The following is a 25,700-nucleotide window of genomic DNA, read 5'->3' as shown; positions in this document are numbered from 1 at the left end:
GGTCGGAGGCTGGCTTAATCAGGGCCAGCATTTTTTATAATGTATTGGGGGATAGACACTAGATGCTGAGTCACATGCTTTGTTAGTCCCCAGCCAGCCTGGGGCTTAGATAAAAAAGTGCAGGCTATCAAGCCAGACGGCAACCTTAGTTGAATCCTCAGGACCTACATGGTGGAAGGAGAAATTTATGTCTCCAATAAATTGTTCTTTTACCTCTATTCCCATGCCACGATGTGCTCACCCACTACACAAACACACGAAATAAATAAAAATGTAACAAACTTTAAAAAACAAACCCCCAAACCATCCCATCCACTCAGGGAAAACTTAACTGAACTCTGGAATTCATCTGCAGACAAGCGCACACATTTTGTGGAGCCCCCCTGGACAGGAGGTTGGGGGTATACAAATCCCAGGTTAAGGCCTGGCCCACAGAAATGTATCCAGTCAGAGAGCAAACAATTTAGAAACATGAAGTCCGACTTCTGGGTGGAGGTTAGTTACTTTATTTTGTGAGTCATCAACAGAAAATAAAATGTTTAACGTTTTCAATTACAATGGGGTTGATTTCAATCACTCAGCAGTAAATCCGGCACCTTCTGGAGGCCCTGTCTTCCAAGCAGAGTCCTGCCTTCTCACCCCTTGGTGCCCAGGCCCTGGGGCATTCAATTTTCTGCCAATTGACCTGAAGGTGACCTAAGATGGATTATCTAGAAAGCAGGCCTGAAACTGTGCATACCTAACGTCCGTCCACTGGCTTTGGAGCCACCGAGGACGTGGGAATGGTACATCTACAGCCAGATGACTCCAGGAAGGAGTACCCACCACACAGTTCCCCCCAACACATACATACACACTGGGCACAATATTCATAATTAGCAATACAAAGGAAACCTTCGGCACAGGATGGCCTTCCTGTGATATCCATCCACAGAAGATCCAGGGAGAGAGGCTTCAGAACCAGAATTAAGAGGGTCGGTCCACTCCATATTGAAGGGTGAACTCTTCTGCCTTCTTCCTGAACATCTCCGGGTCCTGAGTCAGGAGGTCAGCTAGTTCCAAACGCACAGGTTCTTCCAGATTCGGTCTACTCACCAGTATGTTGAGGGCCTCCAAGACTGGGGGAGAGGGCAGAGAAGGGCATCAGGACCAAGAAGAACCATGGGAGGAGGTAAGGGCTACTTGTCCCCAGATTCTCCTGAAGTCCCTCAACCATCCTCAGGGTACCGCAAGTGTGTACCATCACTTAGTATGGCTCCATAGCCAAAGAAGATGCCCCTCTCATTCTTGATGGCTGAGGTCAGAAGATTCATGAATGATTCATGGATTAGTAGTTCTCTTCCTAGTCCTCTCCTTTTACACAGAGTCTTACTATGAAACCCAGGCTGTCCTCAAACCCAAGCTCCTCTGCCTCCCATGTACTAGGATCGCCAACAGGTACCGGCACCCCTGATCCATAGTGTTCAAAAAACTATCCGCCATGCTTCAAAGGAGCTTCTCACGAGGTCCGTGGGATTCTCGATCCTCACTTTTACTCTTTTTCTTTTTTTTTTTTTTTCTTTCCGGAGCTGAGGACCGAACCCAGGGCCTTGAGCTTGCTAGGCAAGCGCTCTACCACTAAGCTAAATCCCCAACCCCACTCTTTTTCTTTTTTATTCTTCCCTCATACAATACATACAGACTGCAGCCTCCCTTTCTTCCCCTCCACCCAGTCCCTCCTGCAAACCTTCCCTCTCTCCCAGATCCACTTCTCCCCCCCTTTTCCTTCAGAAAAGAGCAGGCCTCCCCATGATAACAAGCAAACAGAGCATAACAAGATGCGATAAGATTAGACACAAACCCTCCTACCAAGGCAGGACGAAGCAACCTGATAGAAGGAAAAGGATCCTGCAAGCCGGCAAAAGAGTCAGAGACTCCCCTACTCCCGTTGTTAGGAGACCCACAAAAAAACAAACTAAACCACCACAGCACAGCTTTCAGAGGGCCCAGTGCAGGCCCATGCAGGCTCTGTGATTGCCGCTTCAGTCTCTAAGAGCCCCTGTGGGCCCTACTTAGCGGATATCAGTGGGCCGTGTTCTCCTGGTGTCCCCAAACCCTCTGGCTCCTACAATTCTTCCCCCACCTCTTCTGCAGGGTTCCCCGAGTTCTACTTAATCTTTGGCTGTGGCTCTGCGCAGCTGCTCCCATCAGCTTCTGAAGGAATCCTCTCTGATGATGGCTGGGCTAGGCACTACTGCGCTAGACCCACGAGGGTCTCACTTTTACTAACAGACACTCTGGTTTTCTGTTTTACTTTCAATATTTTAACATGTGTGCCCCCGTGTGTGAAAAATGCTCTTGGAGGCCAGAACAAAGAGCTGGCTCCCCTAGAGCTGGAGTTACAGAGAGTTGTGAGGAACCTAATGTCGGTGCTGGGAACGGAACTCCTGTGAGCAAGGGCAGCTATCATTCTCAACTTATGAGCCATCTTTCAAACACCCTAGTTTTCTGTTAGACTTGGATTTCCAAGAAACTTTTATTTAGGATAAAGGGGTTCTGAACCAAAAGAATGAACAACACTGCTGCCTCGGTGGCTTTTAATCTCTCAGCTGCTTTTGGGAACCCGGGGAGGAGGCATTCAACCCTTCTAGGTGCGTGCACCATGTCTGTGCCCTCATTTACAGCTCTAGTGAAGAGAGCATGACAGCCCCCAGGGTTCATCCAACGCCCAGTTCTTGTGTCTCCCTCAACCCCAAGGATCCCTGCTTCCCTGGATTAAGGCTCTTGAGCAGGGCAGATACAGTCTGGCATCCAGGTTGAGTCACACAGACTTTAGAGTTTTACTGTCCAACACGGTCACCACTGTTTACACGTTATTTAAGTTTAAATTCATGAAAGTTCAGTACAAGTAAGAATTGGGTTCCAGTTGCAGGTGGACTATGACGTTAATCATTCACCGGAGACGCATCCAACATTTGCAGCACCACGGAAAGTTCTGTTACTGCTCTAGAGTTGGGGGTGTTCGACTTGGGGCTCAACTCAAATTTATAAGCTTATTAAACATATTTATTTTTGCCTTTTGGGACGGTCGCTTGGTGATGCAGTTCTCAAGCACGGATATTGTAGCATCATCCTTTTACAATATCAAGAGGCTTGCTACATGCCCCAGGGTTTCTGTGACTGTGATGAAAGACCATGGCCAAAATCAACTTGTTGAGGAAAGGTCTTAGTTAGCTTACAACTCTCAGGTCACACCCTATCATTGATGGAAATCAGGACAGGGGCAGAAGCAGAGTCTACACAGGAGCACTGCTTACTGGCTTGCTCCTCACAGCTTGCCAGCCTGCTTCCTCACACAACTCAGAACCAGCTCCCCAGAGTTGGCTCCGCCCTCAGTGGGCTGGCCTTCTCACATCAATCTTTTCTCAACTGAGAAAATGCCAGACAGACCTACCTACAGGCCAATCTTATGGAGGCTTTTTCTCAGTCGAGAACCCCTCTTCCCAAATGATTCTAACCCGTATTGAGCTGATATAAAACTAATCAACACCCTACACCTGCTAGATTTAGCCACACTCTGCCCCTCGGCACTTGTAGGTCCTTTACCTAAGCTTCAGTGTGTCTTGGTTTAGGATGACAGTCCTGTTATTCCCAGATCTTCCCTCTGCAGTCAAACACCTCTCTCTCTCTCTCTCTCTCTCTCTCTCTCTCTCTCTGACAGACATACACATAAAGACAAACACAGACACACACATATGCACACACAAAGACAGACAGACAGACAGACAGACACACACACACACACACACACACACACACACACACACACACACACCATGGCTAAATGTCTAAATCACACCTTCAAGAATATGCTGACCATCCAGTGTCTCAGGAAGCATCTTTCCATTCAACAGGAAGCTCATCTCACACTAACTTTATTTATTTATGTATGTATGTATGTATGTATGTATGTATGTATGTATGTATGTATTTATTTATTTATTTATTTATTTCATGTATATGAGTACACACCAGAAGAGGGCATCATATCCCATTCCAGATGGTTGTGAGCCACCACGTGGTTGCTGGGAACTGAACTTGCATGTGCCTGCAAGTGCGCACACAACATACACGTGCGGTAAGGCACATGAATGCCACAGATCTCGTGGAGAGGGCAGAGGACAACTTATGTGAGTTGTTGGTTCAATTGTTCCACTGTGGGGTCTGTGGACCGCACCAGGTTTAGGCTTGCTCAGGGAGTGTTTTTTTTTTTGTTTGTTTGTTTGTTTTTGTTTTTCAATTACCTTGCCCTTGAAGGTGACCTTGACCTTCTGACCCTCCTGCTTCCACTTCCCAAGCATTGAGATCCCAAAGTGTGGGTCATCACACCCAGTTTATATGGTACAGGTGAGTGACCCTAAGACCTACGTATATAAGGAAAGCATCCAAGTTACACCCCTTTCCCTGTCTCTTCTCTTTTAAGCCTTTAAATCAAAATAAGCCCACAACAACCCTACCCAGTAGCCCCCCTCTCCATCTGCCTGGGTAGGGCCCACCCTACCTTGATAGGCCTTGGTGTAAGGTTTCCAGTTCTCAGTGCTGATGAGGGGAAGGCACACCAGTCCATCCTCACTGATGTTGGGGTGGTAGATCTTGGTGGTGAATCTCAAAGTGGGAGGCTTAAGTGGATACTCCCTGGGGAAATCAATCCGCAGACCGAAGGCCTTGAGGCGATAGGGAAGTTGGTCCTGATCAGAGAGAAGAGACTGAGCTCTGTTCTGAAGGTACAACTCCCTGAAAGATGCTTTCCTCTAAGAGCTTAGATCTGGCCTTCCTTCCCTTCCCCATCCCAGGGTCCTGCGTGGCCTCTGCTCTATTCCCAGGAAGATATAAGCGTTTGCCCGTTGCCTTAGAAATTAGATGGAGGACAGAGTCCCAGAAGAGCACCGTGTCAGAAAACCTGACATGAGTGAGCCACCTCCCATCCCTGAACCTCAGACTTCTCATCTGAAAAATGGGGCAGAAACCCAGAAAATCGGTCAACTCCTCTGTCTCCTGCGTGGGATACGTGTCGGCCCGGAGATCTCTGTAATAGGGCTCCGTAATAAACCTCACCTTTGCTTATTAAAAAAAAGAAGAAGAAGAAGAAAGAAAAGAAACCCAGAAAATCATGAGGCCAGCCCTGGCTAAGATCTGTGAGTCATCACGTGAAACAGGCGTGTGAGGAAGGAAGAGGGAAGGCAGGCATTAGAGCAACCAGTGTGTGAATGATATAGGTGTGCAATTGTCAAAGAAAAAAATTTACTAAGTAAAAATGGTGCAGATACTATGGAAAACCAGAAAGCAGCTCTCCAAAAATTAAAATATGATTTATGCGTTCCACTTTGATATATTTTCCTCAAAGAATTTTTTTAATTTAATTTTTTTTTTTACTTGTTCACTTTACATCCCGCTCACTGCCCCCTCCCCTCGGTCACCTCCTGACAAAATCCTTCTTCTATTCCCCCTCCCCCAAAGAATTTTTTTAAAGATTCATTTATTTTATATGTATGAATGTCTGCGTGTATGATGAGTGAGTACCACATGCCCGTGGAAGTCAGAAAGTGTTGGCTTCCTTGGGACTGGATTTACAGATGGCTGTAAGCCACCATGGAAGTGCTGGGATTTGAACTCAGGTCCTCGCAAGAGCAGCCAGCACTCTTAACCACAGAGTCGTTCTCCAGTGCTCCTCAAAGGATTTTGTTTGTTTTGTTTTGAGACATAGTTTCTCTGGGTAACCCTGGTTGTCCTGGAACTTGCTCTGTAGACCAGGTTGACCTTGAACTCAGAGAGCCATCTCCTCTACCCCCTGAATAAAAGGTGTGATCAAAGGTGTGAACCACCATACCCAGGAGAATTTTTTTTTAATAAAATCACTTTACTTTTTAATGAAGTGACAAATAAAAACATCACGTTAATGTAATCACTCAAACAAACATTTGTCCGGTCCTAAACTCTATATATCTCTATAAACTTCTAAAGTTAGAGCAGACATTCTGAAACCAGGCCATTACACTTAGTATTTTTGTTTATTTTGTTTTATTCTTTTTTTTTCTTTTTTAAAGATTTATTTATTTTATGTTATGTGGGTACACTGTCGCTGTCTTCAGACACACCAGAAAAGGGCATCAGATCCCATTACAGATGGTTGTGAGCCACCATGAGGTTGCAGAGAATTGAACTCAGGACCTCTGGAAGAACAGACACTGCTCTTAACCACTGAGCCATCTCTCCAGCCCGGTTATATTTTTTATACAGTTGAAGAAAACAAATAAATAAAATGAGACACATATTACAAAGAAATGATATTTATCTTTAAAAGGTAAGAAAAGTGTAACACACAATACAACTTGAATGGACCACGGAGACATCACAATAAATGAAGTAAGCTAGACAGAGACCAACATATACTGTACTAATGGTGCATGTGTCAATACTCCAAATGCTCAGACTGTACACAGAATGCCTAGAATGGTCAAATCCCAGAAAGGTAAAACAGAAGAGTGCTAACGAGGTGCTGGAGGCATGGGGGAAATGTTATCACATGTAGGCAGAGTTTGAAGTACAGGTTGGAAAGTTCTAGAAATGGAGGGATTGTGACTGCATAATATACTTAATGCCACTGAACTCTTCTTTGCCCTTTTATTTTTGAGATTATAATATAATTACATAATTTTTCTCTGCCTGGTCCTTCCTCCAAACTCGTGTGTGTGTGTGTGTGTGTGTGTGTGTGTGTGCGTGTGTGTACACATATATATTAGGAATACACACACAAACATACATACATATATTTCTAAATATATGTATGTGTAATGTTCCTCATTTGTATGTTTTTAGGGCTGACCATGTGGTACTAGATAACCAACTGGTGTACTCTTCCCTGGGGAAGACCACTCCTCCTACTGCCAGAATTCCATAGTCGTCTGAAGTTTCCCAGTCCCGTCTGGCACATCTACTGATGTCTTTTTCCAGGTCATGTTGGTGAGACTTTATGGGTGTAGCTTCTGATGCTGCTCGAGATACAGTCTCGCAGCGAACTCCCTGATTCTCTGACAATTACGATTTTTCCGTCCTGTTTTCTGCGATATTCCCTGGGCCTTATATGCTGGAGTTGCTTGGTAGAACTATCCTCTGGGCACCACTAAACTCTTTAAAGACAGAGAACTTTAAAGTTGGTTATACTTTATGATGATATGTACACAAAGGCAAAATAGGCATATACATAAGTTAAAAAAAAAACTAGACTTAAAGCCACAAGCCTATAATCCCAGCATTTGGAAGGCAAAGTGGTAGGACTGTTGCCTGGGCTGCAGAGTGAGTTCAAGTCAGCCTGGACTACACAGCAAATTTCAGTTACAAAACAAACTTGGGGGCTGGAGTAGACAAGGGTTTGGTGATGACCAAAAGCCAGTACAAGAAGAATTGAGATCACATGACCTGAAGATTTCTCCTGGACACCTACCGTGGACCACCTGAGACTAGGGATGGCACACATTAGTTAGCCTGTAGAGTGGAGTGCAGGGGATATAAAGGCCCTGAAGTTACCCTGCATGGGCAGTCTTGGCTCCGTCCCTTACTAGTAGTCTCTTAAGCAAGTAACTGCATCTCTCTATGCTCCCTTACAGTGATAACAGTAGATGTCTTCATAGGACTTATTTATTATATAGAAGTACACTGAAGCTGTCTTCAGACGCACCAGAAGAGGGCATCAGATCCCATGACAGATGGTTGTGAACTACTATGTGGTTGCTTGGACTTGAACTCAGGACCTCTGGAAGAGCAGCCAGTGCTCTTAACCACTGAGCCATCTCTCCAGGCCCTTCATAGGACTTAGATAAGAATAACTGTTATTTTGTTTCAAAGGCTTAGAAAGGTACGGTGGCACGGGCATGTGCCAGCTACTATTGATAAGTACGGAAGGCATGTATCTCAGCATCTCCATCTTCCGATAAGGACTCTGTAGTTCGGAGTATATGTAATGTCCAGGCCACCGTGACCGCTGTGAAGTGGAAACTCCGTACTTGTTAGACTGGACAACCCACATATGAACACTACTCCATGCTCTCTGATAACATTCCAGTGGGTGGAGGTGCAGCCCTGTTAGCAGAGTGCTTACCTAGCATGAAAAAAGCCCTGGGATCAGTTCCCAGCACCACATAAAACAGGGTGTGATGGTGCACGTGTGTCATCCCAGCGTTTGGGTGGTAGATAAAGTCAATGTCTTTCTCAGCTATCTAGGAAGTTTGAGGCTAGCCTGGGATACATGAGACCCTATAAGAAGAGGAAAGGGGAGAGGAGAGGAGACCAGAATGATCCAGCACAGAGATCAGGGTCCTTCAGGTTAGGGCCAAAGCTCCAAGTCCTTTTAGAATGTCCATTATTGAAAATGCAGGGTAAAAACAGCTAGAATTACAACAATGGTTAAGCAGAGTCAAATATGTTGTGTTCTGTTCTGAGTGTTGGAATGGACCCAAGAGCACATGCTCAAGAGGCCCATCCACTATGACTGAGCTATGTCTTCAGCCCAGAGTCAAGATTCTAGCTGAGTGCTCCTCCCTAACAGATTGCAAAATGGACACTGGGCTTGGCTGTGGTGAATTAAGGCAGGAAGCAACTCCTGGGCCGATAACGGAAATGCCCAACTCATGGTCTCGATAAACAGAGAAGCCTGCACCTGGGAGGCAGAGAGAAGGGTGAGGTAAGACCCTCAGGGGGAAGCTGGGTGTCTTTGTGTCCCATCTATTGACAGACAGCTGAGGCCTAGGCCTGCTCCCATTCTGCTTCAAGTGACTCTTCAAGTGACTGAGCTTCCCCAGGACTCCATCTCGAATCTTTGAGGAAAGTCGGCCAGATAAAGGCTTTCACCCTCCATCTCACGTTATCGAAAGAGTGGTACTACTTTCCACACTCTGGGTTAAATAAGAAATGTTCTGACTGAAAACTATCCATGTACTGGTTCAGACAGAAGACTTGAACTGGAAACGCAGCATGCATGCAAAGTGCATGCTTAGCACGTGGACCCTGAGTTTGAGGGTCTCAGCACTGCAAACAAAACAAAAGAAGAGAAAACTTGTAGCTTGCCTGGGCTACAGAGAGGGAAGATGAAAAGAGAAAGGAAGGGCCCAGTAGGACGCTCCCTCCATGAAGTGTTTGCCTTGTGAGCATTCAGACCTGACTTGGGTCCCTCAAATTACCGAATTAAAAAAACTAAAAGCTAGACCTGATGGCACACCTTTGTAATCAGGAAGTACAAACAGGCAGATCCCTGGGGCTTGGCTGCTTAGCCTACGTAGAAAGTTCCAGGGTAAAGTCTAAACAACAACAACAACAAAAGTGGACAGAGCTTAAGCCAACCTCTTGCTTCCACAGATTCATGACTGTAAACACAGAGAAGGGACAGAAAAGAAGGGGGAAGGAGGAAGGAAGGGGAGGGGAAGAGAGGAAAGGGGAAGGGAGGGACGGGGAGGGAGGTAGAGAGGGGAGGGAAGGGGAGAATTAGAGAGATGAGGGGAGGAAAAGGTAGGAGAGAAGAAAAGAAACTCTGGAGCCAGCTGAGCTCCTGCCCTGCCACCTTATTCTGTGTAACCATGAGCATGTTCCTTAACCTCCAAGTTTTCTACATCCTTATCTGTAAAAGGAACTCTCCTTTCTTAAGATGGTGAGGGTTCTCAGTGTTTCCTTTCTCCAGGTCCTCCAGACAGTGGTCAATTGACAGTGAGATTTACAAGGCCAGTGCAGCTCTGACACATGAAGCTGAACTGACAGGCCCCATGGATGAATATGTAAATTGAGACCTCTGGGGCCAGAGGTCGGCTCACCCCCAAGGCCCCTGCTCTCCCTCCATGTGGGACAGCTACAGTCTTCACCCAGGTCCTAGGCACAACTAGAGCCTAACAAACCTCCCCCAGAGTCCTGATTGGCTGGGAAGTTTTTGGCCTGAGGAGCCAATCATAGAGATCCTCCGATTTCATAGTATCTCCCACACATGACCTTTCCTAGTTCTTCCTTATGACAGCCCTCTTCCTTCTGACCTGCTCTTCCTCCTCCATAACTGTCATCATCCCAACACTGGGAGACACAACCTGGACCCACTCAGCCTTCCTCAAGGAGAAAGGCCTACTCAAGCCTTTCTCTAGTTTTCTAGATTACAGGTTAGTGGACAGAGAAGGTGAGACCACCGCATGGTAGGCACAGACTCTAAACAATCAGACCAGGGGCTGGGGATTTAGCTCAGTGGTAGAGCGCTTGCCTATCGAGCGCAAGGCCCTGGATTCGGTCCTCAGCTAAAAAAAAAAAAAAAAAAAAAAAAAAAAAAAAAAAAAAAAAAATCAGACCACCAGCTTCTCTTCCAAGAGCTTTAATTAAGAAAGGGATGCATGGCTGTTTTACCTTTCCTCTAGCCAGGCAGTGCAGTGCACGCCTTTAATCCTAGCCTTCTCCAAAGGCAGAAGCAGGCCAGCCTGATACACAGAGCAAGTACCAGGACAGCCAGGGCTACACAGACACCAGACCACAAACAAACAACCTCTTTATTTAGGTATTGTTTATCTAGGCAAATTATGATCCTGCATCAAAAAACAAACAAACACCCAAGGTAGTCTCATTTTGTCAAAAACTATATTAATGAAACATGGTGGCAGATGATTTTAATTCAGGACTTGGGAGTCAGTACTCTACAGTTTAAAGCAGCCTGGTCTACATAGTAAGCTCCAGACCAGGCAGAGCTACCTAGAGAGATCCTATCTCAAAATGTGTGTGTGTGTGTGTGTATGTGTGTGTGTGTGTGTGTGTGTGTGTGTGTGTGTGTGTGTGTGTGTGTTTTACACTACCTTGTTTTGGGACACAGGGCCTCTCACTGACCTGAAAATCACCAAGTGAGCTAGGTTGCCCAGCCAGTGATCTCCACAGACGTGTCTCTAGCTTCTTAGCTCTGGGATGACCGGCTCCTACGACTTCTGCCATGGGTGCTGAGGGTTGAACTCAGGCCCTCATGTTCACCACCTGGCCTCCTCTGGTTTTGACTCTTCGTCTGCTGACTCTTCTATGGGACACTCAGTAGCTACAGGTCTGAAGGAGGGTGTCCTCTTACATCTAAAGTCTCTGTTGTGTTCATTGGTCTGACTGGACTTAGAAGCAATTGGTCTAGAGACAGATCTTTCCACACACCACAACCTCCAGGAAGAGATCCTAGGCCTGACCCTCCCTGCCCATGCTGACCTAAGTCTCCAAAGGGTCCCCACAGACACTCACTGGCAGCAGGAGCATGTGCCACACCAGCACATTGGCATCATCGCTAGACAGGTGGCGCAGGTATGGCGGAAGCTCCTTCGAAAGATCGTCCAGCTCCTGTAGGGATCACATCAAGGGTAGTAAGCCAAGTGCTCACAAATTCAGCCCCACAGCAGCAGCCCCACAGAAAGCCCAAACAGGATATCCTAAGAGCAGAAAGAGAAAGGTCAGAGCCCCAACTTAGGGAACACTGAGCTGGTGTGAGACCCAATGCTGAGTGGTTAATGAATTACCTGGCTTCAGCCTCACCACAACGCTGTAGGCTCCAGTGTAAGGATTAGGTGATCTCAAATATTCTCTCAAATAGTAAGAACTCCTAGGAGCCTTCTTTCTGAGGGCAAGGTACTCTGTCCTCTTGCCCTTTTTCTCACAGAGTCCTATTTTATCCCTCTCTCTTCAGTAATATCTGAGTTTCCAGTACAATATGCACTGGCAGAATGAATGGCAAGGCCATCACGCATCCATTCCCCGCCACCACATCATACCACCTTAAGGGTAAAGGACTGATCCAGGCTGCCCAGGCGAGAAACGCTGCACATCACACACGGTAGACAGGGGACAATGAGCGACTCGCCTTCTCAGAAATGTGGCTTAATCACCTGGGCATCCCTGATTTCTCCCAAGAGCAGTTTATTGAACATCCTCTGCTGACCCTTGACTAAGACAGGATGCAGCCCCCAAGAACATCTTTGGAGTAACAGCGGAAACAAATTTGAGGCCATGAATGGTGTGAATGGGCACACAACCAGGAAGGAGGGGAGCGGGGACACTTCACAGAGGCTGCGGCCGTGAGATAGGCCTTGAAGAGTAGGTAGGAGATCACCAAGCGAAAAAACATAGAGACAAGGCAGAGGGCCCAGACAGGACAAGCATGTGCAGGTCCCCCTTGGAATACTAATAGTTACTACAGGAAAAGGCCTTTATGGCTAAGTACATTTGGGAAAGATGAGTTATAAAGCTTCTTCACTGCAGAACAACCCAAAGGTTTTGCAGTAGTGAGGATGGGACTAAGGACCTTGAGCCTGCTAGGTGGTACCTTGCCACTGAACCACACCCCCAGCACATCCAAAGTCCCCAGGATACCATGGTGCATGCATTTGACCAAAGGACCACACCCAAGGACTCCAGGTCTTCACATTTTGAGAAGGGGGAGGTGGTTCGAAAAGCATTCACGGGCTGGGGATTTAGCTCAGTGGTAGAGCGCTTACCTAGGAAGCGCAAGGCCCTGGGTTCGGTCCCCAGCTCCGAGACGGCTCAGTGGTTAAGAGCACTGACTGCTCTTCCAGAGGTCCTGAGTTCAAATCCCAGCAACCACATGGTGGCTCACAACCATCTGTAATGAGATCTGATGCCCTTCTCTGGTGTGTCTGCAGACGGCTACAGTGTACTCATATATAATAAATAAATAAAATCTTTAAAAAAAAAAAAGAAAAGAAAAGCATTCACACATTCAAGGCAGCTCTGGGAAACATGAATAGATACAAACTAGTGGTTCTCATCCAGGGGTGTATTTACCCACCAGGGTGCCTTTGCTAATATCTAGAAGCATTTCCTACTGTCACAAATGGGGTGAGTGCTGCCACAATTCAGCATGTAAAGTCCAGAGGTACTGATGAAACATCCTACAAAGAATGATCTGGCCCCAAATGTCAACAGAGATAAAGTCGAGGAAGGCTTGTGTACACACAGGCAGGGAGAAAGTTCCCCTAAGCCAGGGGCTTGGGGGTGGCATCCTTCACAGCTGCACAGCATCTGTACCCGTCTCCCAAGCATAAAAACTCCCCACACTCCCTTTTATCTCTAAGCCTTCTACTTGCAGCCAGGACCATTCATTTGCCTATTCTAGCTTACCACAAGCATAACTTGTGCCTTAGCTTGGGCAAGAGCAAAGGCCTCGGTATAACCCAGATCTTGAATGGACATTTTCTGGGATGAAGATGCAGCTCAGTTGGGAGAGCGTTTGTCTAGCATGCACAAGGCCCTGGGTTCAATCCCCAGCATTGCATGAAACTTGATAAAGTGGTGCACATCTATGATCCCAGGTCTTAGGGGATGTGATGGAGACAGAATTAAGAAATTAAAGGTTGAGCTGGTGAGGTGGCCCAGCAGTTAGGTGCACTTGTTGGTCTTCCAGAGGATCAGACAAGCTGGGTTCCATTCCTGGCACTCACATGGTGACTGACTACCGTCTCTAGCTCCAGTGACTTCTGCTAGGCCTGCAGGTAGCTAACAGGTATACACACAGGCATCCATACACAAAAAAATTAAATTAAATAATTTAAATTGTCAGCTACATATCAAGTTTAAGGCCAACCTGAACAACACAAATTTAAAAATATAGAAGGGAAATTTTCTCTCTTACCACTGGGAGTACTTAGATTTTTAATGCGTTTTGATGACTTCTGGCTGAATTTCCTATGACTGCTGAAACCCAAGCTAGGACACACAGCTCCTCCCAAAGCCTGTTAGTAAGTCACCTGACTTAGGAGAATCGAAAGTGAAAACAGACGGGCCATTAAAGGCTCTGTGAGTTTGCAGTCTTATCAGCCTGAGCTCAAATTCCAGCCCCATTACCTCTGCAGAATATCACTGGTCAGCCATGTTACTTTCCCCGACGTCTCAGTTTCCTCCTCCGTGAAATGGGAAGACACAGCTATCCCACAGTTGTTGTAAGAGTTAGATAAAGCAAACTGCTTGGTGCTGAAGATTCCGGAGCAACAAAAGTCAGTCTACCTCTTAGCGTTGAGGTAGCAATTAACCTCTGTCCCATTTTGTACCAGCCTAAAACCAACAAAGTTTAGTTCTGGTTTGGGTCTGCTCTGGACTTCTCCACCTTAAAAGAATTTTCTTTTTGGAAGATGAGGACAGCAATCATCCCTCCTGTCTCCTGAGGAGGCCTTGCTCTCAATTCTGCAGACTAGAGGGGTGTTTTGGGGAGACTCAAAGCCTGGAGGTACCAGCACCAGTTCACCAGTGTTTCTTCTCCGTGATCTCCAATCCTGGTTCCAGTCAGACCTCTAGACTACCCTCTTTCCATTCTTTTACATAGTACCAAATAGTGTCCCACATAGAAATGAACATTCAAATGGAACAAGATTTTTGTTCCTTTTTTGCCCCTGCTGCCTGGCACAAAGTAGGCGTTTAGCATCTGTAGCAGGACTGCATACTAATAACCTACTCAGGGCATAAATTGTTACTTCTCATTCCAGGGACTATTCTGTACACTTTTATTCCAGGATCTGCCCATTCACCACAGCCCAACAGCATCTCTGGCTTCTGAGGCCTTGGGTAAGGTGGGTATCAAATTATGAGTGTATCCACTAGACGGCGCAACAGAGCCCTTCCGGTGCCTGAGATAAGCTCCACTAATAAATTTTCAGCAGAATTGAAACTGAAACCAGTTTAGAAATCTAGTTCATTCTCGCGCCAATTACAACTCCGGAAGCTGATGACAACTTTGTTTCCAGTCTGTCTCAATCAGTCCCTCTCCCTCCCTCCCTCCCCCCTTCTCTTCTCCCTCCCCCCTCCTCCCTCACCCCTCCCCCCACCCCTCCCTTCTCCCACTCCTTCAATGGGAGAAGGTGAGGATGCCTGGGTTTCAGCTAGCCCTGGTAACCAAATAAAAGTGTTCAGAGAGCAGGAGGAGAAAGTGGGGTGGGGGGGGTAAGCACAAGGAAAGAATCATCTTGTACAGGCTTACTTTAGCCACTCGCTTGCTGGCCGTCATCTCAGGTTGGAGCGTGGGGCAGCAGCAGATTCTTGCCGGACGATCCTGAGCCCCGCCCACGCTCTGCTCCACCTACACGGGCTCCAGCTGTAAAGACCTGCTTCCCACTTCTTCGAGGGATACGTGGAGGCTGCGGAGTGCCCAGCTTGGCGGTCTTAAATCCAAGAAACTCAAGCTCTTTGCAGATCAGAGACTACGTCTGTGGTTCCTGCATCTCGTAGAGTACATCAGGCAGGAGCTGGGATGGGGTTCATCCCTAGCCTCTGTCAGCTCCCCCGACGCCGCTGCAAAGTAACTCTGCTGCAGGCTCTCTCAGTGAGATTGTGGACCTAACCCCCACCTCTAGAGAAATTCTCAGAGTCCTGGGCCAAATCACTTTGCCTTTGTGGGTCTAGTACCCCATCCTAAAAGAGATTGGGGATCAGTGTAGACTTTATGCCCTCCAAGGACCGCTCCCTTAACTGTGTGGGATCCTGAGTGGTACAGTCCAGCAGATAGGCAGAGACGCAGCGTTGCTGGATGTTGCTTTTAGGTTGCTTGGTGCCGAGCACCACTAGAGGACGCTGGTGGATCCAATCTCTTCTAGTTAGGGGCGTTCTGTCGACCTTAACTCTTTTACTCGGAAGAACACATAGAAGGTGTCTGCTCTGTGGCGATTTGGGAAAATGATGGGTAGCTGAAGCCTCGAGATAGATTTCAGGAGCCTATATATTCTATCACCAGCCGATTACAATCTATGTACCTACTGTGTGTCTTCACAAACAGCCAAGGAGTCTCTAGCCCAAGTCGAGACCATGGTGGAATTAGCAGAACACAGCATCTGGGAGAAATTCTGAAGCTAGAGAGGAATCCACCTACCTGCCTCACCCATTCCAGCCCAGAAATTAGCATATTTTGAAGCCTAAGATTTTGACCCAGTATGCCACAGGATTTTTTTTTTTCTATCCAGGAACCAAATATCTGATCTGCTTAGATACGGGATGTGTTTGAAAAACGATTCTGTTTTTTCAATTCAATAACTTTAATCAGATACCTTCTAATGCCAGCAATAATAAACAGGACGCCATCAGCAACCCCTAAATATAGATAGGGGAGCAGGGCATTGAACCCATTTCTGGTTAGTAGTAGTCTTAGTTAACACCAAGTGCCAGGCACTGTCTATGGAACACACCAGACAGAGAAACTGTGGTATCTGTCCTCACAGGAGCTCTCGGGCAGTTGAAAAACAGAGAATTTAGCCTCTGGATTTTTGTACTTGTAGTTCTTTGAGTATGTAGTCCTGACTGGCCTGGAACTTGTTGGAGAACCAGGCTGGCCCAGGACTCAGAGATCTGCCTGCCTCTGCCTCCCAAGTGGTAGGATTAAAGGCAAGCACCACCACGCCGGCAATTTAGCCTCTGAATTTTTAATGATAATCACATAACGAATCACTGGGTCTGGGTGAGGGGGGATCACTTGATCTCCTCGTGGAGGCGGGGCAAAGGCTTCCTGGGATGATTGAATCAAAGGGAGGGCGCCTGAAGAGTTAGCTCCGCCTCCAAGGGCGTGGGAGGAAGTTGTTGAGAATAAGAGGGAAGGAACAGGGCTGGAGAGATGGCTCAGGGGTTAAGAGCACTGACTGCTCTTCCTGAGATTCTGAGTTCAATTCCCAGCAACCACATGGTGGCTCACAACCATCTGTAATGGGATCCGATGCCCTCTTCTGGTGTGTCTGAAGGCAGCTACAGTGTACTCATATATATTAAATAAATAAATCTTAAAAACAAAAAAAAAAAAAAAGAGGGAAGGAACAGCATTGGCAAAGTGACAGGGTGTCAGGAGCCGGAACGGATTGAGAGCGTGCAGCACAGAGAGTATGCTGTTTCTACTCCTTACTTTTGCAGCCCTTCATCACTGTGAATGCAAGCATTCTAGGAAGGGTCCGGAGCCAGCTTGTAAGAGCGTACACACACAGAGGCACCAATAAATAAGTAAATAGTTTATTGTAACTGGAACATAATAATTGTACATGCGGATGGGTACCGTGGGGTAATTCAACCTATGTATGTATATAATGATCAAATTAGTATTTGCATGGCAAACATTTCTGTGTGTTTGGGACCTACAGACTCTTCTGGTTCTTTATGAAGCACTGCTATTGAAATTTGCCCAAGTATGAGAAGTGATTCCGCAATTAATAACACTTGTTACTCTCACAGCATCTTCAGTCCAGTTTATATTTATATATATATATATATATATATAATATTTATTTTATGTATGTTGCTGTCTTCAGACACTCCAGAAGAGGGCAGCAGATCCCGTTACAGATGGTTGTGAGCCACCAAGTGATTGCTGGGAATTGAACTCAGGACCTCTGGAAGTGTAATCAGGGCTCTTAACCGATGAGCCATTTCCCCAGCCCCCTTGAGTCCAGTTTCTTGTACCTACATGGCAGCTCACAAACTATCCGTAACTCCAGGAGATCAGACATCCTCTGCTAACCTCCCTGGGCACCAGGCATATGTATGGTGCACAAATATGCAGGCCAAAGAATCATATACATAAAATACTCTTTTTTAACATTAGGAAAAGAAGGGCTAGAGATGACTCAGAGGTGACACTTCCAGAGGTCCAGAGTTCAAATCCCAGCAACCACATGGTGGCTCACAACCATCTATAATGAGATCTGATGCCCTCTTCTGGTGTGTCTGAAGACAGCTACAGTGTGCTTATATATAATAAATAAATGAATGAATAATTTTTTTTAATTAGGAAAAGAAAAAAAACGAACTCAGGGCTGGAGAGATGGCCCCACAGGTAAAGATTGTGGCTCCCCAGGACCCACATGGTGGGAAGAGAAAAGGAGAGAACTGAGTCCCTTGGGTTGTTTTCTGACATCCACATGAACACCATGCCATACACACACACACACACACACACACACACACACACACACACACACACACAGAGAGAGAGAGAGAGAGAGAGAGAGAGAGAGAGAGAGAGAGACACTACACACACCAAGTAAAAATATAATAAAAAATGAACCCTAGAATTTATTTCTTTTACCTAAGCACATTTGGTATCTATTATCCAGCTTCCTGTATAATTCCTCTCTACTTCTCTTCCTCACTCCCCAGTAATATTTATTCTATTCTCTGCTTCCGTGAGAACTTTCTCAAACTTCCACACAGGGAAAGAGCCAGCTGTGGTGGCACACACCTGGCACCTGGTGGGTGGAGACAGGACAATCAGTTCAATGTCCGTATTGGGTCCTTGAAGAGTTGGCAGCCAGCCTGGGTTAGAGGAGACCCCGTCTCAGACAGACAAACAGAACAGAAACCCCATATGTGACTTACAATATGTAGTATTTGTCCTTCAGTGTCTGACTTATTTCATTTACGACACCCACCAGCCATGCCCTAAAATTAAAGGTGGAAAATTTTAACAACCATCCAGTCAAAGCTATAGACAAATACATAGTTTAAAGGCAAAGGTGGACATTTAATTTTCTTAAGATTCATTTTATGTGCTTGAGTGTTTTGTGTGAACTTGTGCGTGGGTACCACATAGATGACTGGTGCTGAAGGAGGTCAGCAGACCACAACAATATAGCAAGCAACATTTTGTCATCTTCTCCCTCTTCATCATTCAGGCCAGTGACTTCTAGTGCAGGTAGAGGCCCCAAAAGGATGCTGAACATTTTAAATGGGTGTAAGTAACAAAACTGGGGCTTTAAAAAAAATAAGTAGAACACATATAAAACCTGGCTTTACTCTCCAAAGCTACAGAATGCACAGACAGATTTAAAAAGCATTTTCTGCTTTGGGTCTGGTTAAGTTTGGTGCGTGATGCTTATTATTAAAAAACCAAACAAAACCTTGCAGCCAGGCAGTGGAGGTGCAAGCCTTTAATCCCAGCACTGGGGAGGCAGAGGCAGGCAGATCTCGGAGTTCAAGGTCTCTGTAGAGCAAGTTCCAGCATAGCCTTGGGCCACACAGAAAAACCCTGTCTCAAAAACCAAACGAACACAAAATCTTCATATTAAATGTATTATTAAACCATAATAAAAAAGAATACAACCCATGTCTTGGCATAGTAGCTTAGTAAGTGCCGTGCAAATGAGAAGACCTAAGTTTAAACTCTAGAGCCCACTTAAACACACAGCATGAACAGCCATAACCCCAGTGCTCCTATGGGAGCTGGGGTTAGAAATGGGGAGGAAGAAGGCTCCTCTGAACCTCACAGGCCAGCTAGCTTCCCAGGCAGTGGAAAAACAAAGAGACCCCATCACACACACACACACACACACACACACACACACACACACACACACACTCTCTCTCTCTCTCTAGGCAAGGGGTATGAGTAACAATACTCATTGTTACTATACTTAATTTTCCCTCTAATTTTTTAAAAGATTTATTTATTTATTTTTATGTATGAGTACACTGTTGCTGTCTTCAGACACATCAGAAGAGAGCATTGGATCCTATTAAGATGGTTGTGAGCCACCATGTGGTTGCTGGGAATTGAACTCAGAACCTCTGGAAGAGCATCCTCTGGATGCTCTTAACCTCTGAGCCATCTCTCCAGCCCCTTCCCTCTAATTTTTAAAGAAATTAAAGTTCAGATATATTCATAGATCCCTGAAGGTATCAGGCTCAAGGACCTGAGCCTGGCTGGCCCAGACCTTTTCCATTTGTGGTGAGTGTTATTGATTTCCCGTTAATAGAGATGATGCCCTCCTCTGTTTTCCCATTAGTGTCGCCAGTAAACAAAATGAACCATTAAACAATATGAAAGCAAATACTCCTCTGGTTGGTTAGATGAGACTGTGGTAGGAATCAAAGCCCTTCATTGCACCGGAGAGCAGAATGGGGTCTAGAGACATTCTTCCTAACCGGGCCAGGGCAGGAAGTACAGATCTGAGCAGTCTCAACCCGTTTTTGATGAGGCTGTTTCAGCTGGCCCTGAACAAACCCGGAAGGGCTGATCTGTTCCCAATGGCTGGTTTTCACCGGATTCGGGAAGTTCCAGAATTACCCCATCGCCTGCTCTTGCCAAGCCTAAGGGCCTGGGGAGCTTCCCAGAGGACCCTGTGAGGAAACTGCTTCAGACTGGCCTTTGTTTTCATTAGAGCACTCTTTCTAAACTGCTGAGTACTTTTTAATCCACACTGCCACATCTTACTGAAGAAGAGGAAAAGAGAGGGTGGGGAACTTTGAAAAAGAACAAATTAATGGGGCTAGAGTGAATGCTCAGCAGCTTAGAGTGCCCCCTGCTTTCCCAGGGACCTCGAGGAAGTAAAGTAGCATCCCTGACTTGGAGGGGTGAAGGCAGGCTTCTGTCACTCAGGCAACCAAACCTAACCAGATGACCCACCCAGAGGTGGGACGATAGATTGAGATCTGAGAGTTTTGTTCCCTCCCAGTTTTCTTTTTTAACCTAATGGAGGGAGGCTAAAGAGGCAGGCCAGAGTTAAGTGAGATAGCCCATGCACGCAGGGGTTGGCTTTCTGGACCCATTATTTGGATGTCAAATGGGAACCATGCTAAGAGATAAAAATATGACCATTGAAAATGCAGACAGAGGAAGGGCTGTGGAAGGCGGAGCCCTTTGTGGAGTCTCAGTTGCTCTATGACTCCAGGTAAGACCTAGAAAAGTCTCTAGAAAGCTTCTTGACTAGGGAAAAAAACAGCCTGCCTGGGGATGGTGGCCCATGCCTTTAGTCCCAGCACAGGAGGCACAGGCGGGTAGATCTCTAAGTCCGAGACTAGCCTGGTCTACAGAGCGAGTTCCAGGACAACCAGGGCTACACAGAGGTGTGTGTGTGTGTGTGTGTGTGTGTGTGTGTGTGTGTGTGTGTCTGTGTGTGTCTGTGTGTGTCTGTGTGTGTATGTATGTATGTGTACACTCCATGTCTCAATGAACAAAAATCACTTTCCACCTGTCTCCTGAGGCGGGGTCTTTCACTGAACCCAGAGCTCACCACTTGGCTAAACCAGTTAATCCGGAAGCTCTCAGCACCCCATCTCAGCCCTACCCAGCTCTTATGTGGTTTCTGGGGATCAGAACTTAGGTCCTTGTGCAAGCCCTAAAGCTTATGGGGCAGGTGATTGATCAGCTGAACTATCCCTGGAACCCCACGTCTGTATCTTAAATAAACACTCTGTGAGCAACGTGCAAAAGCAAACAGGAAGGTGATAGAGGGTTTGGGGTTTTTTGGCGGTGGTGGTAGTTGTTGTTGTTGTTGTTGGTGGTGGTGGTGGTGTTTGCCCAAGGATCACTTTCCTGTAGTATGCATGCCCAGGCAGACAACTCATGTGAAGATTTAAATATTTGACGTAATAAAGGGATTTTTTTAATAGGAAAACGAGAACCATTCTGGCCTAGAAATTGTGCGGAAAGATGAGTGCTGTGTGTTGGGACAGGGTCAGTAAGACAAAAATAAGCTTTCACCCGGGAGCAGTCCTGAGCTCCTGCTGCAGCTGTTTCTCTGGAATTTGGGCAATTCAGCTGTCCCTGTCCCCATCCATCCTCCTGGTAATATCTTTGTTATCTTTCCTCTTAACTCTTATCAGCTCCCTAGAGGAGGCAACAAGCGATTCTAGCCTCTTTGTAAGCCGCTGCCAGAAGACACCAGTAAGGATGGGTGTGTAGGAGAAATAACACTAAAAGGCTTAATTGCACAATCTGTGTCCTTTTCAGCCAATATCAAAGAGCCTTGCCTATTCAATTGGTCAACAGCTATTTACTGAGTTTCTGTTGTGTGCCTGGTGTACGTGGGTGTGAGGTGGTAGGGGAGAGGGATGACAGGAAGTTGCACAGGCCAGAAATGAAATCTGAACTTTTCAGGAAGCAGGCAAGAATTCTGACACTGGGTCACAGTGGACATCCCTTGACTGACTCAAAGTCACCCTTGGCTACAGCGGAACTTAGAAGGTAAAGCCAGTGTGCAGTCAGTCTGCTTCTTTTAATGCCCATCTCTCCCAGTGGACATGGCGTTCTGTTAGTGGAGTGTTTGCCTCATATGCAGGAAGCTTCGATCCCCAGTACCACATATCGACTGTGTACGAGGATGCACACATGTAACTTTAGCAATCAGAAGGTCGAGGCAGAAGGGTCAGGAGTTCAATGCTATCCTCAGCTACATACTAAGTTTGAGTTTAGCCTTTGATACAAGAAGCACGTCTCCAAACAAACAAACAAATGATGCTATTCTCCTTAGCTATTGGTGTTTTCCCATCACTTACTCAGATGAAAGCAGGATGTATCAGAAAGATGTAACTGTTAGATTGTTAGGGGTCAACAGAGCGGACTCTCAAGCAGTCCCTAACTAGGTAAAATCGTGTATGTGTGTTCAATACATAAAAATGCACCCTCAATGACATGCATCTCTCACCAAGGACACAACACCTAAGCCTCCCCAAACAGTACCCAATGGAAACCAAGTGTTCAAATGTCAGAGACAATGGAGAGCATTTGTCATTTAAACCATCATGCCCACCCGGGACTGGAAAGATGACTCAGTAGGTATGAACACTGGTTGGACAGGAGTTCAGTTCCCAGTAACCATCTCCAGTTCCAGGGGAATCTGATGTTTCTGACCTCCGAGGGCAACTACATTCACGCACATAACCGCATGTGCATGCCTATACATATTTAAAAATAAACTCTTTAAAGAAGTTCATTTCCAAACCTTGGCATTGGGGGCCATGGCTCAGCTAGTGCACGTGGCTCTGAGTTCCATCTCTAGTTCTAGCACTATATAAAATATCAGCAAAGAGAAGTCCCAGCCGGGCATGGCAGTATACATACACCTTTAATGTCAGTCTGGGAAGCAAAGATAGGGGTCTCTGTGAATCTGAGGCGGGTCACCTAGGGCTATATAGAGCAAAATCCTATCTCAAAAGGAAAGAAAAAGAAAAAGAAAGAAAGCCAGGAATATGTTTGGCAGAGGCACTACTAGTATCGCGTGGGCAAAGGGGGTGCCTGTGCAGGCCCATGCTGAGGCATCCCTTAATGGATAAAGTATGGAATAGATTTTATTCAGGGCATGGGGAGGGGAGTTAAGAGGGTAGTAGAGATGGGGGGAGAAAAGTAGAGGCCAGCCATTAACATGTGGAGAGAGGTGAGGGGAGGGGAATGAGGAGAGAAGGGGCAGGGAGGGAAGAAGGTAAAAGTGAGGAGGAGGCAAGCAGCCCCTTTTATAGTGAGTTAGGCATACCTGGCTGTTACCGGATAACTGTGGGGTGGGGGCGGAGGGAAGAGAAAGAGAGAAGTAAAAAAAGGAAAAACAAAAAAAAATCCAACCTGCATGTGGAAAGCTAGTGAAGACACAGTGTTGTCACAGAGAACAACAAAAGTATGGTTAAGAATCTTCTAGAGGGGCTGGGGATTTAGCTCAGTGGTAGAGCGCTTACCTAGGAAGTGCAAGGCCCTGGGTTCGGTCCCCAGCTCCAAAAAAAAAAAAAAAAAAAAAAAAAAAAAAAAAAAAAAAAGAATCTTCTAGAGGGCTGGAGAGGAGCTGGCTCAGCGGTTAAGAGCACTGGCTGCTCTTCCAGAGGTGGTCCTGAGTTCAAATCCCAGCAACCACATGGTGGCTCACAACCATCTGTAATGGGATCTGATGTCCTCTTCTGGTGTGTCTGAAGACAGCCACAGTGTACTTATATATGATCAATCAATCAATCTTTAAAAAGAAAGAGAGAGTCTTCCAGAGAAGTTAGTATGTGTGTGGTATGTGTGTGTGTGGGGGGGGGGGTGACATAAGAGGAGTTGAGCAATGCAGAGGAAGTTGGACAGGGAGGCAGGGGTGCCAGCTTGGACATCAGTCTCAAAGACCTGTGAAGAGAACCTAGATTGTCTTATTGATGTGGTAAGACAGCCTTTCACGGGGCTTTTCCGTAGAATGGTGTCCCTGGAAAACCAACTCATATCTTAATGATTCTAACTGTGGATTGGACAGTGGATGGAAGGGCCAAGAGGAAAATAAAGTCCAGTGAAGATTCAGTGTTCCAGGTGGGAAGTGACTGTGCTAGGCTGTGACTGTGCCTAGCTGTATGGACAGAAGGACAACTGTAATGTACACAGCTAAAACCAAGAAACAAAACCAAGCATGAGTGGTCACCTGACTCATTTGCTAGTAAGGAAATAAAAATTAAGACCTCACAGTAGATTGGCTAAGAGTTTTAATTCCGGCACCACCAGAAGTTAGCGGGAATTTAAAGACATGATGACTTCTTTTAAAGAGGTTTTATTTTATATGTGTGTGTGTGAATGAAAATTCTTGAAATGAAGCTGTGTGTCTCTCTGAAAATAACCATTCAAAACCTCCTGGAAGGAATCTGTGTCTGCAGAGACTGGTGGACAGTTTGAAATTTCAGTATGGTAGAGAGATTAAATCTTTGTAGATTCAGAATTATCTTGGACTAATTTTAGCCATTCCTGGCCCTCTCTGTATCTGAACTAACACCTCGTGATAGTAGATTAAAACCTCTTAAAAGCTGTTAACTTGAACTAACGTCTTGTGATAATAAATAAAGACCTCTTAGAAGCTGTTAAACTTAGCAGAACACTAGCTTCCATCAATCTAAGAGCTGAGAATATGATCAGATAACACTTTAGGCCTATAAAAAAGCTTCCCCCATTCTCCATGTATCTGCCTCTCTGGTGTCCCCACCAGTGCATTTTAAATTTGCCTTGATTTATGACTTTGTTTATTTTATAAAACTAAAAATTTCATGAAACTGCCTCCACACTGGAACATGGATTTTGGGGTAACCGAAATCTGTGATGCAGGGCCATGGTCACTCAAAACAGCTCCAGAACAAAATCTCTTTTGTTCCCTTTAAGATGAGAGGTGTGATTTTTCCATCAATGGGTGTATCTGCACGTGGGTATGTGCACTTGAGCATGGGTGCTCACGGAGACAAAGAGAGCACTGGACCCCCTGGAGCTGGAGTTACAGGTGGTTATGGAGAACTAGAGTAAATGCAGGGAACTGAACTGAGCAAATGCTTTAGCCTTGGCACTGTCTCTCCAGCCATCTCTCCATGAAGTGGCTTTTGCTCCAGTCACTCCCTGTTCCCCATGGGGCTGCCGAGAGGTTCTCAGCCTGTAGTGAGAGAGCGGTCTAACATATACTGCCCGACACTGGACAGTTAAGAGGGACAGGGATTAGCCACATCTGGGTCATTACCCTGAGTGAGGACAACACAAGTCACGGTAGACCACACAGCGGCTGAACTCTCAGGAACAGAATAAACATCTAGAGGTGGTGGGATTCAGACATTATAATAACAAGAGTCTGAGGTGGCTCTCCTTTGACTAACTCTGAAGTCTGCCAGGGAACTTAAGATCATTGCTCGTTGATACAGGAATGCACCTGATACCCTTGACAAGGAAGGTTGTCAGCTAGAAGCCTTATCCAAGGGGGCAGAGTGGTAAGTTCTTGCCACAAGCCCCTGATATTCTCCAGCTGTCAGGGGAGCACACACTATTGAGCCTGACTGTTTAGCCTGTATTAGTCATGTTTTCCAGAGAAACAAAACCAACAGGATGTGTATATATAGAAAAGAAATTTATTTAAGGAATTGTCTCACGTGACTGTGGAAGCTAATCTAAAAGCAGTCTCCTGGCAAAAATTTTTTTTTCTGGAGAGAGGGAGGGAGGACTGTTC

The 25,700-nt window shown here is 46.0% G+C and overlaps 1 protein-coding gene across 2 annotated transcripts; it reads right to left on the bottom strand.

Moving 5' to 3' along the window:
- Positions 1–483: 483 nt before the first annotated feature.
- Positions 484–15,500, bottom strand: Ube2l6 (ubiquitin-conjugating enzyme E2L 6). 2 transcript variants are annotated; one of them, NM_001024755.1, is made up of 4 exons: positions 15,008–15,500; positions 11,269–11,364; positions 4,541–4,727; positions 484–1,118 (listed from the first exon to the last, which is right to left on the bottom strand). In NM_001024755.1, exons 1-4 carry the CDS (start codon positions 15,032–15,034, stop codon positions 967–969), a joined length of 462 nt encoding a protein of 153 aa, NP_001019926.1. In that variant the 5' UTR covers positions 15,035–15,500; the 3' UTR covers positions 484–966. The 2 variants fall into 2 exon arrangements, with proteins under 2 accessions (NP_001019926.1, XP_017447037.1); XM_017591548.3 differs by lacking the exon at positions 15,008–15,500 and adding an exon at positions 13,670–13,749.
- Between the last annotated feature and the right edge of the window lie 10,200 nt (positions 15,501–25,700).

Source organism: Rattus norvegicus, chromosome 3 (assembly GCF_036323735.1).
Source record: "Rattus norvegicus strain BN/NHsdMcwi chromosome 3, GRCr8, whole genome shotgun sequence".
In the NCBI taxonomy this organism is placed as follows: domain Eukaryota; kingdom Metazoa; phylum Chordata; class Mammalia; order Rodentia; family Muridae; genus Rattus; species Rattus norvegicus.
Note: the sequence above shows the minus strand (reverse complement) of the source record. Positions and strands in the feature narration are given on the sequence as shown.